The 15,443-nt window shown below is 43.8% G+C and overlaps 2 protein-coding genes across 6 annotated transcripts in view; one reads left to right on the forward strand and one right to left on the reverse strand.

Annotated features, from left to right (window-relative positions):
- Positions 1-1,187, reverse strand: part of commd8 (COMM domain containing 8) — a 40,741-nt gene extending 39,554 nt beyond the window's left edge. For 3 of the 5 annotated variants that reach the window (XM_048544402.2, XM_048544422.2, XM_048544412.2), the window contains exon 1: positions 316-1,184. In XM_048544402.2, the coding sequence (XP_048400359.1) occupies positions 316-390 (75 nt within the window). In that variant the 5' untranslated portion in view covers positions 391-1,184. Of the gene's footprint in view, positions 1-315 lie in introns of all 5 variants that reach the window. The other 2 variants (XM_048544430.2, XM_048544383.2) reach the window with 2 other exon arrangements.
- A 13,481-nt stretch (positions 1,188-14,668) lies between these two features.
- The window catches only part of atp10d (ATPase phospholipid transporting 10D), a 218,236-nt gene continuing 217,461 nt past the window's right edge, over positions 14,669-15,443 (forward strand). Inside the window, exon 1 of the mRNA XM_048544369.2 lies at positions 14,669-14,862. The gene's annotated coding sequence lies outside the window, so the exon portion shown is untranslated. The remainder of the gene's footprint in view (positions 14,863-15,443) is intronic.

Genomic DNA, 15,443 nt, shown 5'->3' on the forward strand with positions numbered 1-15,443 from the left:
CATTATTGGAGTCTCTGCCATTTTCTGAGAGCCCTGCGATTGGCGGAGAAACCTCAAATCTTACAAAATAAGAGAAACACAATAAAGAGAGACCAGAAAGGCGGAGAATCCAGACCTAAAGGGGAAAGCGAAACCGAGCGATGGCTAGATGATGTACAAAACATCGGCACTCTTGAGCAACCTCTCGGTCCACGAAAGGGGCCAGGGTGAGCGGGAACTCTGCGAGGAAACACCGAGGCTCCACCCGCGGCCGCTAACGTTGACGGACAAGAGGATTAGATAGAGTGAGAAAGCTCCCCAGGCCCCTGAGCTTACCCGGGGGCAGTCCTCTGCTGCCAGCTTGGTCAATAACGGCAGCGTGGCCGCGCGCTCGGCCGTTGGGCTATCCATCCGTCAACTCGGTCTCGAGCGACAAGAATCCAGGGAGCGACCAAGTGCTAGAGCCAGCCCCTCCTCCGCCCAGGCTGCGGTTCCCCGCTCGACGTTTCTGGATCAGACGCTTCTCCTTTTCTGTCCGGATTTGAAACTGTCGATTGTCAGCGCTCAATGGGAAGGTTCAAACGGGGAGAGCCAACGCCTGCGCAAGGTATCATTGGGCATTAAACGTGTAACCCGACCAGGGTTTGTATTTTCAGGAGAAAATTAGATACTTCAGGATAAAACAATATAAGTAAGTTTACCACCAGTATATTCCCGTCTTTGTTCTTGAACTGAAAGACTGCTCAACAGCCATCAGACATTTCCACTTTCTACCAAGCTTCCCCCCCCCCGCTTAATATCCTTCAGCCATAATATTTTAATTTATTCTACTACTCTTAACAAGATCGTTGCACGTTGATACACTTTTTTTTCCTTCAAATCTCTGTTGTCACTTTTTGTTCCACTATGCTTGTGTTTACCTGCATGGAAAATTATCTGTTTGACCTCCTAAATCTCTCCCTTCATCGGAACCTTACCCCTCTTGTTAGTTTGAAAGCCTCGCCACAGCAGTATTTATATGATTCGCCATGGCAATGGTCACAGTCAGGCTTTAAGATCCAATCCCTGATATCTATACCAAGAATAGTAGAGAAGCAAGGGACAAAAGAGAAGACCGGAATTTAAAACAACATCAACTCGAAAAAAAAGGTACTGGAAAGCTGCTGGGATAGAAGCCTGAAAGTCAGCTGGACCCGACGGCCTGCACCCTACAAATGGATTGGTGAAGATTGCAAATCGTAGTTAGAAAAAAAATCACGTTGACGTTTCGAACGCAATGACATCTTAGATAAACAACAAATAAATTCTAACAAAATGCTGCATGGAAAGGTGTTGCTTATACTTAAATAATGAGGATTTATGTTAATACTAAAAATAGACAAAAATAGAAGAACTGGTTCAAGTCCTTAATCAGGATCAAATTGTCCTAAGGGTAGTGCCACAGAGAGCAATCTTTGCACGTCTGACATTTCTAATTTATGGTCATAACTTAAATTCAGAAGTTCCATTCCTATTGCTCAAATGACAAGCAATGTAATTTTAAGATGAGTTCAGAAATATATAAGTAAGCAGGACAATCACGTGTTTACAGGGAAGCTTGACAAGGAGAAGAAGATGGGAATAGGTATGAGAGGTAAGGGATTAACTATAGTTTTGCTCTATGATGTGAAAGTGCCAGCAATGGACTAGGGTGGACAAACTCAGAAATCACACCCTCCTCTACATTGGGGAAACCGAGCGGTAAACAACTGCACCTCCCAGTTGTGAACCATTTTAACTCCCCTCCCATTCCTCAGACAACCTGTCCATCATGGGCCTCCTGCAGTGCCACAATGATGCCACCCGAAGGTTGCAAGAACAGCAACTCATATTCTGCTTGGGAACCCTGCAGCCCCAATGGTATCAATGTGGACTTCACAAGCTTCAAAATCTCCCCTTCCCTCAATGCATCCCAAAACCAGCTCATTAAGAAAGATAGGAGGAGTGCAAGGGGACTATAAATGCTAACATAGATTGTTTGAGCCACACACCCTGTTTCTGTACCGTATATCTGATATAATCCAATGATGTGGAAGAAAATTACTGTACCAACACGGAATCAAGTTGATGTTTATTGGAACACAATGTGTGTTGTTTGTAATGTTGCATTTTCCTAGTACACAGTGAGAGCAAAAGTACACACCACAGACAGGCAATTTCTTGGTAACAAGTGATAATGGGAACTGCAGATGCTGGAGAATCCAAGATAATAAAATGTGAGGCTGGATGAACACAGCAGGCCCAGCAGCATCTCAGGAGCACAAAAGCTGGCATTTCGGGCCTGGACCCTTCATCAGAGAGGGGGCTGGAGTGAGGGTTCTGGAATAAATAGGGAGAGAGGGGGAGTCGGACCGAAGATGGAGAGAAAAAAAGATAGGTGGAGAGTATAGGTGGGGAGGGGATAGGTCAGTCCAGGGAAGACGGACAGGTCAAGAGGTGGGATGAGGTTAGTAGGTAGGAGATGGAGGTGCAGCTTGGGGTGGGAGGAAGGGATGGGTGAGAGGAAGAACAGGTTAGGGAGGCAGAGACAGGTTGGGTCTAGGTCCGAAACGTCAGCTTTTGTGCTCCTGAGATGCTGCTGGGCCTGCTGTGTTCATCCAGCCTCACATTTTATTATCAGAGACAGGTTGGACTGGTTTTGGGATGCAGTGGGTGGGCGGGGACGAGCTGGGCTGGTTGTGTGGTGCAATGGGGGGAGGGGACGAACTGGGCTGGTTTTGGGATGCGCTGGGGGAAGAGGAGATTTGATCCTGATTAGCTGGTGACTATGGCTTGTGTGAGACTAGTACAGCAGAACAGACAGACCATCAAAAAATCTCTGTGTGGCTTTCTCTCCTGTGTAGAGCTACCAGAAGGTCTTCAGTGATAGATAGCTGTCTTCTGTGCAAATTCCCTACTGGAGGAGGAATAAGCCACCTTCTAAGACAAATTCTCAACTAGTAAATGAATATGCAAACAACCTTGTGTCAATGGTAAAGAATCAAAAGCAATTAGAAGAAATTGAAAGAAACCATTAATCAACTCATGTCATCCAGATTGATGTTTCCCTGAATGTTTTCCTTTTTCAGCACTTTCTGTTACATGTCTGTCTTTGTGTGTCTATTTATGAAGGATGTTGGGGGCGGAATTTAAGAAGAGATGGAGTTTAAGTTATAGAGTAATATGTTAACAATTAATATTTCCTAAATTCCGTTAGTTAAAGAAAATTTGTTTAGAATATTTTTTCATTCAGTATGGAAACCTAGTGAGTGATTACATTTTACCTGAACTTGTCAGTGAGGAAAACTGGGGACTTTGGATAGTTTAACTAAATCTTTTAACATTTTTTACAACGCTGGGAGTTGTGGGGCTTGATTTCCAGCAAACTACGCCAGTGAGTCATGGCCAAATTTGGGGGTCCTCACGGAGAAAGGCAACGTAACATTGAATGTGAGTTGATAAGCGATCAAGGGATCAAAAGAAACACCGGGGTTTATATAATTGAAAATAAGGTGGTACAAGAAACTACTAAAGCTTCACTGCAGTTAGAATAGATGCCCCTGACAAATTTAGAAGCGATTCCAAAAGCCAGATTGATTGCATTTACAAGCAAATGAGATGTGGAATAACAGGCTAAGTGCCATAAATGCCTGAAGTACTAATATAGCATTTGAGTTTAATAGAAATATAATATAGATTTGATACTCCAAACAATGAGATATTGTAATCAGTTCATATTAAGTTACAGTTAAAGTAGTTTGAACATGAGGACAAAAAGGGGGCTGGAAATGAAGTGGAAATAAGAAATCTAGAATTAGGACTGAAGAGGGGGGGATAAAAAAGAAAAGGAGAGAATACGAATATGACCATGAAAAATGCTATTGCTTAAAAAAAGCTGTCAGACACTGATGTAGGCTCTGATGAGGAAAATTCTAGATGTGATGCAAAGTCCAATAATTAAATGTTTGTGGTACAGGCCCTACCTATATAATTGAGGAAAAGGATATAGAGATAGATTTGAGAAAATAGCAACAGAAATGAATTAGCCAAAGAAAAACTGGGCAGTGCAAGTTGACAGGTGAAGCACAAGAAATTTATGTTTACTGTCAGGAGGTTTTTAGGGATTATGATAATTTTTGTTTAATAAAAGCTGTACTAGGTACAAATAAGTTAGTTCCTGCTTTCTGAGCCTCAAATCATAAAGACATGCCAAATACTTTCTTTGAATTAACCTCATATTTAATGATATTTTCAGCTATTCTAACTTCTTGTTGTATTATTTTGGCCTCTGGTGAATGCCTTTGTTATTCTAGTTAAACCAGACCGAAAATACTGTGAAGAGTTTGGTCCCCTTATCAAAGGAAAGATATACTGGCATTGGAGCCAGTCCAGAGAAGGCTTCCTAGGTTGATGAAGGTATTTTCATATGAGGGAAGGTTGAGTACATTGGACTTGTACTTAATGGAGTTTCGAAGAATGAGAGGTGTTCTTATTTCAACATGGAAGAAACTTAGGAGATTTGACAGGGTTAATGCTGAAAGGTTGAATTTTCCCGTGTGGGAGCATCTAGAACTAGAAGGCATAATCTTAGAGTAAAGGATCAGCTATTTCAGGCAAAGATGAGGAAGAGTTTCTTCTCTCAGTGAGTACTTAATCTTTGGAATCCTCTACTGTAGAGGCTGGGTTGTTAAGTATATTGAATGGTGAAATACACAGACCTTTAATCAGTAAGTAAAACAGGGGTTATGGTTATGGGGCCTAGGAAGGAATGTGGAGTTGAGGATTATCAGATCAGCCATGATCACCCTGAGTGACAAAGCAGTCTCGGTGAGCCGAGTAGCTTACTTCTGTTTCTCATATCTTGAGGCGTTAAATTGTAGACAAGAACAAGTTTGCGAAGAACACTGAAAGTGAAAGGTCTCATAGAATTCTGTCTTCATGAAACTAAATGCAATATCATGAGCATTTCAAGAATGTGTGGTTTCATTGGAAATTTGTGCCTAACTTCAACAGGCTAATTGGACCTTTTAGCAAATTTGTTACAAAAACATAAAATGATAAGCAGATCAAAGCAGCTTTTGAACAGCTGAGAGCAATCCTAATAAATCAATCAGTGTTAGCCACGCCTGACTTCACCAAACCTGTTAAAATGGCAACCAATGCTCGTGATTTGAATTCAGTGTGGTCATATTGTAAGATGAAGAGTTAGGAGTAGAGAAGCTAATGGGTTACTTTTCTAAGAAGTTCAACCAAAGTCAAAGGAAATACTCTACTGTATAAAAGGAAACTTTGGGATTATTGCAGGCTGCTCAAAATGATTTGAAGTCTCTGACATGTTGAAATAAAGCTTGAATATATATTGATCATAACTGCAAGGTTTAAAAGGAGAAATACAAGATTTTTGAGATGGAGTCTATTGTTGCAACTATTCAACGTCAAGATTGTTCACATTGCTGGTAAAGGTAATTTGCTTATAGATGCCTTATCCTGAATGTAGAGTAAATCAGCAATTAATTTAAGCGATGATAGAAGATTATAAAGGACTTCAGCCCAACCAGTTAATGGCAGTGTGCATGCTCCATTCAAGCTTCCTCCTATTTTTCCTCATCTAAATTTACCATCATAACTGTCTATTTTCCTTTTTTTCCTGATACACTTTTTCAACTTTCCTTCAACCCATTTGTTCACAGCAGTCACTCCCAGTGGTAGCAAGATCCACATTCTTACCACTCTTTTAGGACAGAGATTTTTATAAATTCCATTTTGTATGTCTTTGTCACAACCTTACATTAATGACCTGTAGTTACTTTCTTCCCCACAAAAAGAAACATTCTTGCTTTATCCAGTCTGTCAAAACTACAGCATAGTGATACATGCTGCATGATGATTGTGGGGTTTTAGTGATTAAAGTACTCTTGAATGTAACGTGACAATGGATAGATTCTCACATGCTTAAGATAGTCATTGTCTGGTACTTGTGTAGTGTGAATGTTACTTGCCATTTCACATTGCAAGCTGATATTTCATTTAAGAGATTAAAAATGTGGGAACATGGTGTCACACATTTGGAACTCCTTAAGTTGTTTTCCAAGAAGTTTGAGTAGTTTAAATGACTGGTCTGTGCATACATTATGTTCCAGTATATGTTGCATGTAATTGAAAAACTGAACTGATGAGATATTTGGGAAAAGTATAGAAATTCAATCCTAAGAGAGAAGATTAGTTTAAGTGCAAACTAAGTTTACATTTTTAGCTGAAATCAAATAAATTAGGAGATAATTGAGGGTTTCCCTGAGCATTTTTTTTATTCATTCATTCGGCAAGGGTGTCATCGGCTAAGCCAGCATTTATTGCCCAAAAGAGTCACAATGTTTCTGTGGGTCTGGAATCATATGTCAGTCAGATCAGTTAAGGAAGGCAGATTTTCTTCCCTGAAAGACATGAATGAATCAGAGAAGTTTTTCCCAACAATTGACAATGGAAGTCATCATTAGACTCTTAATTCCATATTTTTATTGAATTCTAATTCCACCATCTGCCATGAATGGGATCTGAACCTGTGTCCCAGAATATTGCTTGCATCTCTAGATTAATTAGTGATAATGCTACTTGGCCATCACCTCCCCATAATGGGGAGCATGACGATTTTACAAATGAGGCAGGAAGAGTGTATGACGTTCTAGTCCCACTATTATATGGGTTGCAACATAAAATAAAAATGCTTTTAACAGTTACTAAGATGACTAGTTGAGTATCTTTGTTATTGTCAAACAAAAAAAAACTATTGACCAGGTTTCTTAATAAACACAATTACACATTTATTATCAAAATAAAACTTGTTCAATAAATATATAGTAATTGGTTAACATCTGGGTTATCTGCCAAAACTGGGAGAACTGTCCCACAAGCTAGTCAAACAATAGCCTGACATAATCATACTCATGGAATCATACTTTACAGATAATGCCACTCCCCATGACCACCACCACCTCAACACCCACTCCTAGGCTGATGCTCCATTACATCTCCATGTTGAGCACCATTTGGAAAAAGCACTGAGGATGGCAAGGACATAGAATATATTCTGAGTGGAGTTGTCAAGAGTGCTGGGTAGCACCATTACTGAAAGTGCTGTCTGAGTACTAAAAGAGACAGCTGATAGACTGAGTCTATGGTGAGGGTGAAGTCACCAAAAAGAAGGAAAATCTGTTGACCTCATCCTTAGCAATCTACCTGTTTGAGATGCATCTGCCCTTAACAACCCTTGTGGAGACAAAGTTCCTTTTGCACATATCTTCCATAATACAATAATGGATCAGATCTAAACCCTGCAGTCCTGCCAGATCCAGTAATGAATGGTGGTAACAATTAAACATCTAGCAGGAGGAGAAGGCTTCACAAATATTTCCATCTTCAATAATGGGGGATCCTGATACATCAATGTAAAAGGCTAAACTGAAGAATTTACATCCATTTTCTGCCAGAAGTACTGAGTGGATTTATTTTGACATTATCCTGAAATCCGCAGCATCAACAATGCCAACTCTGTCAATTTGATTCACTCCCATTTGACGTTAAAAAATAGCTGATGACATTGGATACTGCAAAGGCAATTGGCTCGGAGAACATCTAGCAGAAGTACTGAAGATATGAGCTCCAGAACCAGCCAAACACCTCACCAGGCTGTTGTGCATGGGATGTTGCCCAGGTATATCCAGTTCACAAAAAGCAGGAGAAATCCAGCTCGACTATTTATCACAACATCAGTTTACTCTCAATCCAAAGCAAAATGATCAAATCTATAGATGAGAGTGTTATGTAACAGCAGCCAATTCACAATAACCTGCTCACTGATTCTCAGTCTGAGTTCTGCAAGGCCTGCTCAGTGTCTGACTTCATTACTGCCCTACTCCAAACCTGCACAAATGAGCTGAATTCAAGAGGAAAAGTAAGTGTCACAGCTCTTGGCTGGTGTGGCATCAAGAAGCCTCAGTAAAACTGCAGTCAGTAGGAATTGGGATGGGGGGGTGCGGGGGGGGGGGGTGGGATCTTTGCTCGTTAGAGTCATACAACTGCATATGAAGATGGTTGTGACTGTTGAAAGTCAATAATTTGAGACTCAAGTTACACAGCAGGCTTGTCTTAGGAACCAACTATCCACAGCATTTTTATCATGTTTTTCCCACCATCTTAAGGTCAGAAATGGGATACTTCTGTTAAGAAGGCTTACAGTGTGTTAGGTTTTATTGGTAGAAGTATTGAGTTCCGAAGCCGTGATGTCATGCTGCAACTGTACAAAACGCTAGTGCGGCCTCATTTGGAATATTGTGTGCAGTTCTGGTCGCCCCATTACAGGAAGGATGTGGAAGCATTGGAAAAGGTGCAGAGGAGATTTACCAGGATGTTGCCTGGTCTGGAGCGCAGGCCCTATGAAGAAAGGCTGAGGGACTTGGGTCTGTTCTCATTGGAGAGAAGGAGGCTAAGAGGGGATTTAATAGAGACATACAAGATGATCAGAGGATTAGATAGGGTGGACAGTGAGAGTCTTTTTCCGAGGATGATGACTTCAGCTTGTACAAGGGGGCATAGCTACAAATTAAGGGGTGATAGATTTAAGACAGATGTCAGAGGCAGGTTCTTTACTCAGAGAATGTTAAGGGCGTGGAATGCCCTGCCAGCCAATGTATTTAACTCAGCCACATTAGGGGCTTTTGGATAAGCACATGGATGATGATGGGATAGTGTAGGGGGAAGGGGCTGAGATTAGTTCACAGGTTGGCGCAACATCGAGGCCCGAAGGCCTGTTCTGCGCTGTATTGTTCTATGTTCTATTTGTGCCTCCTCAGATTTTGAAACAGTTGTGTTTGTGTGCACCAAGACTTGGACAACATCCAGGAAATTTCTGTCTACAAGAAAGGAAATCTAAACCGCCTGCCCTTGACACTCAATGACATTACCATCCCTGATTCTTCCACTGTCAACATCCTAAGGGTTTCCATTAAGCAGAACTTGAACTAGACCAGGTATGTAAGTACTCTGGTGATAAGAACAGTTAGAGGCCAGGACCTCTGTAGTGAGCCACACACCCACTCTCTTCCCAGTGCTTCTCAAAAATCTACAAAGGCACTGGTCAAGAGTGCTATGAAATACTCTCCACATGCTCAGATGGTTTTGATGTCTTTTTTAAGGATAAAATTTTAATTCAGAAGTGAAACGGATGTTTTGATGTATTTTTAGGAAGTGAATCTTAAGCAGCTGTCCATCACTATTGACCAGGGACAGGAACAGAAATCATGGGCAATGCTGTTCCTGGCCTTCGCGCTCTTGCCCCAAGTCCCTAGCCCCTGAGTACATTGCCTCCTCCTACTACTCCCTCTCCCCAGAACCCCTGGTTATTGTTCTCTGATGTACCACCCTCTCCCAAGTCCTGCGACCCATGCAAGACGTGATGTAATCCCACTAACTCTGGAGACAGATCAGCTGTCTGACATGACAGTCTAACATGACAATGGAGCCTTCCAGTTTTACATATGTATGTAGTCTGAACTATGAAGTAAAAGTACATTATTGTTCTAGCAAGTCATGTTGCATAATTGGGGTTTTTGTGCTAAGCCGAAGGATGCAAGTGTTTATTCAACAATCTGGGTATCTTTATGTATTTCACTCTTTGCTTCCCTGTCTGTTAGGGAGGTACAAGTAACTTTGGTCAATGGCTGCCTGCCACTGAACTTGTGTGAATCTTACTGAGTGCAATGCAAAACAGGTTCCACTATGGGGGAAAAATAAGTAAATCATGTTGCCTATGTAAAAGGTGGTCTCTCAGATGTCATTAGAAGGCTACTGCAAACTGTAGAAACTATATGGTTTCATATCCAGGAAAGATTGGATAAACCGGGCAAAGTAAATAAACATTTCAGTTGTAAGGTTAAGATTTTGAGAATGTTTGGAAAAGAGTGGAGAATAGCTGTGACTGTGCAAGAATAGTCTTGCTGGACCTGTGAGCTGTTGTGACTTTATCGTGTTTGATTCTTTATTTCTGATGCTCTTTGTCATTATGACCATGATGTATTTGAAAATGACTTATATTGTTAAATTATGCATCATGCAAACAAATGAAAAACGTTAGCCAAACATTCTTTATGTACATGGTGTTTTTCTAAATAGGGTTGTTGATAATTGAATATTTTATATAGTATTAGTTTACCATCAACAATCAGTCAAAGTAATATATAAATGATTAAACACAAATAGAGAAGCAGCTCTGTCAGCCTATTTTGACATTCACTTGAAATGTGTGTGGATGAGCTGAATGAACACAGCAGGCCAAGCAGCATCACAGGAGCAGGACAGCTGACATTTCGTGCCTAGACCTTTCTGAAGATTTTCTGAAGAAGGCTCTAGGCCCGAAATGTCAGCTCTCCTGCTCCTATGATGCTGCTTGGCCTGCTGTGTTCGTCCAGCTCTACACCTTATTATCTCAGATTTTCCAGCATTTGCAGTTCCTACTATCTCGGATGAGTTGAATGGTTATGTTTAAGCCAAACTGCAACCCAACATTATTTCCTATTAAGATCTATGGAAGGAAATAGAAAGCTATAAAATGTGGATGCTAAGACCAATGCTAAAAAAATCCATATGCAGACTAAACACGTATGAAGAGGTACGTGAAATTGTTAAAGCAAAAAAAAACTTTATAAAAATCGATACTGGTACATAAAATTTGGTTTCTCAGCCATTTGATCAGAGCTGAAAAGCTACAGAGGGCTTTTGGAAAAGCCAAAGTGGAGAGCATCAGAAAGAAAGTTCAAATTGGATGACAATGGCAGCACGGTGGCTCAGTGGTTAGCACTGCTGCCTCGCAGTGCCAGGGACCTGGGTTCAATTCCACCCTCCGGGTGACTGTCTGTGTGGAGTTTGCACATTCTTCCCGTGTTTGCATGGATTTCCAACTGGTTGCTCCGGTTTCCACCCACAGTCCAAAGATGTGCAGGCTAGGTGGATTGGCCGTGCTAAATTGCCCCTAGTGTTCAAGGATGTGCAGATTAGGTGGATTATAGGTGGATGGATCTGGGTGGGATGCTCTGAGGGTCAGTATGGACTTGTTGGGCCAAAAGGTCTGTTTCCACACTGTAGGGATTCTATGATTCTATGAGATGTCTCAGGACAGTTGAAGATAAGCTGTGGTCGATATAAGGATGGCGCAAGACAGAAGTATGTGGCATTCCATGACAAGATGCCCCCAACAGTAGCTCCAAGCAACAGCAACCATCTCATGGTCAGTTCATATAACTTAACAAATCCGTGATCTCATTTTGTCTGGTGAGGAAAGAGATGAGACATCTGTGGGCATAGAAACCAATACTAAAATAATAAACTATCTTTAATTTTGATTATAATTGGGCTGCAGGGTTCCCAAGTGGAATATGTGGTGCTGTTCCTCCAGCCTTCGGGTGGCATCATTGTGGCACTGGAGGAGGCCCAGGATGGACATGTTGTCCGAGGAGTGGGAGTAGGGGGGGGGGTTGAAGTGGTTCACAACTAGGAGTTGTTGTTTGTCATGAACCGAGAAAAGGTGCTCCACAAAGCGATCTCCACGCCTCCACTTGGTTTCCCCGATGTAGAGGAGGCCACATCAGAAACAGCAGATACAATATACCAAGAAATAAAATGTGAGGCTGGATGAACACAGCAGGCCCAGCAGCATCTCAGGAGCCACATTAGCAGTTGTGTAGGTGAATATGTGTTTAATGGAAGGTTTTCTTGGAGCCTGGGAGGGAGGTGTAGGGGCAGGTGTAGCATGAGACCATTGGGCTGCAGGTTCCCAGGTGGAATATGAGGTGCTGTTCCTCCAGCCTTCGGGTGGCATTGAACCCTGCAGCCCAATAGTTTCAATATCGACTTCAAAACCTCCCCATAGCCAACCTCATCCCACGATCAGCCCATCTCGTCTCCACCTCCTTGATCTGTCTGCCTTTCCTTCCACCTATCTGCTCCTCCCACCTTACTGACCAATCCCACCCCCACTTCCTACCTACTAGCCTCATCCCCACTTCCTTGACCTGTTTGTAATTCCTCCCACGTACCCATCCCTCCATTCTCACTGACCAACTCTCATCCCAACTCCCAACCTACACTCACCTTTACTGGCTTCATCCCTGCCTCCTTGACCTGTCTGTCTTCTCTTCACCTATCAGCTCTTCTATCCACCTTCTATCATCGCCTCCCCCACTGTCTATTTATTTCTGAGCCCCCTTCCCCACTCCTCCGCCATATCTGAAGAAGGGTCTAGACCCGAGACGTCAGCTATCTTGCTCTTCTGATGCTGCCCGGCATGCTCTGTTCAGGGTCTAGGCCCCAAACATCGGCTTTTGTGCTCCTAAGATGCTGCTTGGCTTGCTGTGTTCATCCAGCTCCACACTTTGTTAATAAAATGTGAGGCTGGATGAACACAGCAGGCCAAGCAGCATCTCAGGAGCACAAAAGCTGACGTTTCGGGCCTAGACCCTTCATCAGAGAGGGGGATGGGGGGAGGGAACTGGAATAAATAGGGAGAGAGGGGGAGGCGGACCGAAGATGGAGAGTAAAGAAGATAGGTGGAGAGGGTGTAGGTGGGGAGGTAGGGAGGGGATAGGTCAGTCCAGGGAAGACGGAGAGGTCAAGGAGGTGGGATGAGGTTAGTAGGTAGCTGGGGGTGCGGCTTGGGGTGGGAGGAAGGGATGGGTGAGAGGAAGAACCGGTTAGGGAGGCAGAGACAGGTTGGACTGGTTTTGGGATGCAGTGGGTGGGGGGGAAGAGCTGGGCTGGTTGTGTGGTGCAGTGGGGGGAGGGGATGAACTGGGCTGGTTTAGGGATGCAGTGGGGGAAGGGGAGATTTTGAAACTGGTGAAGTCCACATTGATACCATATGGCTGCAGGGTTCCCAGGCGGAATATGAGTTGCTGTTCCTGCAACCTTCGGGTGGCATCATTGTGGCAGTGCAGGAGGCCCATGATGGACATGTCATCAAGAGAATGGGAGGGGGAGTGGAAATGGTTTGCGACTGGGAGGTGCAGTTGTTTGTTGCGAACTGAGCGGAGGTGTTCTGCAAAGCGGTCCCCAAGCCTCCGCTTGGTTTCCCCAATGTAGAGAAAGCCGCACCGGGTACAGTGGATGCAGTATACCACATTGGCAGATGTGCAGGTGAACCTCTGCTTAATGTGGAATGTCATCTTGGGGCCTGGGATGGGGGTGAGGGAGGAGGTGTGGGGACAAGTGTAGCATTTCCTGCGGTTGCAGGGGAAGGTGCCGGGTGTGGTGGGGTTGGAGGGCAGTGTGGAGCGAACAAGGGAGTCACGGAGAGAGTGGTCTCTCCGGAAAGCAGACAGGGGTGGGGATGGAAAAATGTCTTGGGTGGTGGGGTCGGATTGTAAATGGCGGAAGTGTCGGAGGATAATGCGTTGTATCCGGAGGTTGGTAGGGTGGTGTGTGAGAACGAGGGGGATCCTCTTGGGGCGGTTGTGGCGGGGGCGGGGTGTGAGGGATGTGTCGCGGGAAATGCGGGAGACGCGGTCAAGGGCGTTCTCAATCACCGTGGGGGGGAAGTTGCGGTCCTTAAAGAACTTGGACATCTGGGATGTGCGGGAGTGGAATGTCTTATCGTGGGAGCAGATGCGGCGGAGGCGGAGGAATTGGGAATAGGGGATGGAATTTTTGCAGGAGGGTGGGTGGGAGGAGGTGTATTCTAGGTAGCTGTGGGAGTCGGTGGGCTTGAAATGTACATCAGTTACAAGCTGGTTGCCTGAGATGGAGACTGAGAGGTCCAGGAAGGTGAGGGATGTGCTGGAGATGGCCCAGGTGAACTGAAGGTTGGGGTGGAAGGTGTTGGTGAAGTGGATGAACTGTTCGAGCTCCTCTGGGGAGCAAGAGGCGGCGCCGATACAGTCATCAATGTACCGGAGGAAGAGGTGGGGTTTGGGGCCTGTGTAGGTGCGGAAGATGGACTGTTCCACGTAACCTACAAAGAGGCAGGCATAGCTGGGGCCCATGCGGGTGCCCATGGCCACCCCCTTAGTCTGTAGGAAGTGGGAGGAGTCAAAAGAGAAGTTGTTGAGTGTGAGGACGAGTTCCGCTAGGCGGATGAGAGTGTCGGTGGAGGGGGCCTGGTCGGGCCTGCGGGACAGGAAGAAGCGGAGGGCCTTGAGGCCATCTCCATGCGGAATGCAGGTGTACAGGGACTGGACGTCCATGGTGAATATGAGGTGTTGGGGGCCAGGGAATTGGAAGTCCTGGAGGAGGTGGAGGGCGTGGGTGGTGTCACGGACATAGGTGGGGAGTTCCTGGACCAAAGGGGAGAAAATGGAGTCCAGATAGGTGGAGATGAGTTCGGTGGGGCAGGAGCAGGCTGAGACGATGGGTCGACCAGGGCAGGCAGGTTTGTGGATTTTGGGAAGGAGATAGAAACGGGCACACTTTGTTATCTCGGATTCTCCAGCATCTGTAGTTCCTACTACCTCTGGCGTTTAACGATGACATTTTTCAAGATACCGTTTGCTCTTTGCAATCGGTGAACAGAAAATCACACATATCGATGCTGCCTTGCAGAATATAATTTGTTTCACTAGGTGTGATTAAACAGGTCTGGTCGTTCCCTCGCAGGCTGCGCTCGGAATCGATTGAGTTGTTCTTAGTGGAATGTGTCTCCGGCGGCAGTGTGTTTGAGCGGAAAGTATCTTGGGCGAAAAGTTATGATTTTAATACTAACTGAACTAGCAAAAGAGGTGAACGGCAACGGAAATATGTAGTCCTCATTATTGCAAAAGAATGATTTTATTTGAAAAGACCTAACCTGAAGCGTATATTGCTGCGCTTATGGAGTTAAAACAGTTGGTAAGTCCCCTTTGATTACTAATTCTAAAGGTGAATTAACGAAAATACGAAAGATTAGTTCCTGTTATCCTGTAACAAAACCAGAAATTATTTGGTTTGTTCTCAGATATGTTTAAACATTCCACTTTAGCTTTTGTATTATTTTTAATAATTTGAGTAATTCCTGTTTTATTTGGTTAAAACACACGAAAATATATTTTAGAACCATTCTAAAGTTATGTAGACCTGGTATAGCAATAATTGAAATGTTTTTTTTTCTCCTGAGCATTGTATTGATTATTTTCAAATTCTGAAACTTGTACCAATAAGATAAAGGGTATGATTGTGGTTGGTAAGTCGTACGGTTCGTGGAGTTAGCACTGTGCAGTTTTTGGTATGTATGTACTGTAAAGATTTAACTGAGCGGAAGTCACTTAAGTCTTTTAAAGCGGAACTATCACGAAGTTCTCTGGGGACTTTTAGAGGAAGGAGTTCAATTTCTTAACTGTGGTGACTTGCCTGGGGTTTTCCAAGGATTGCTGAAATCTTTCCAAAAAGATACTTCTCAATCCAGAAACAATCGCAACCTGTGATTTGAAATT

The sequence above is a fragment of the Stegostoma tigrinum genome, chromosome 1, assembly GCF_030684315.1.
Source record: "Stegostoma tigrinum isolate sSteTig4 chromosome 1, sSteTig4.hap1, whole genome shotgun sequence".
NCBI lineage: Eukaryota > Metazoa > Chordata > Chondrichthyes > Orectolobiformes > Stegostomatidae > Stegostoma > Stegostoma tigrinum.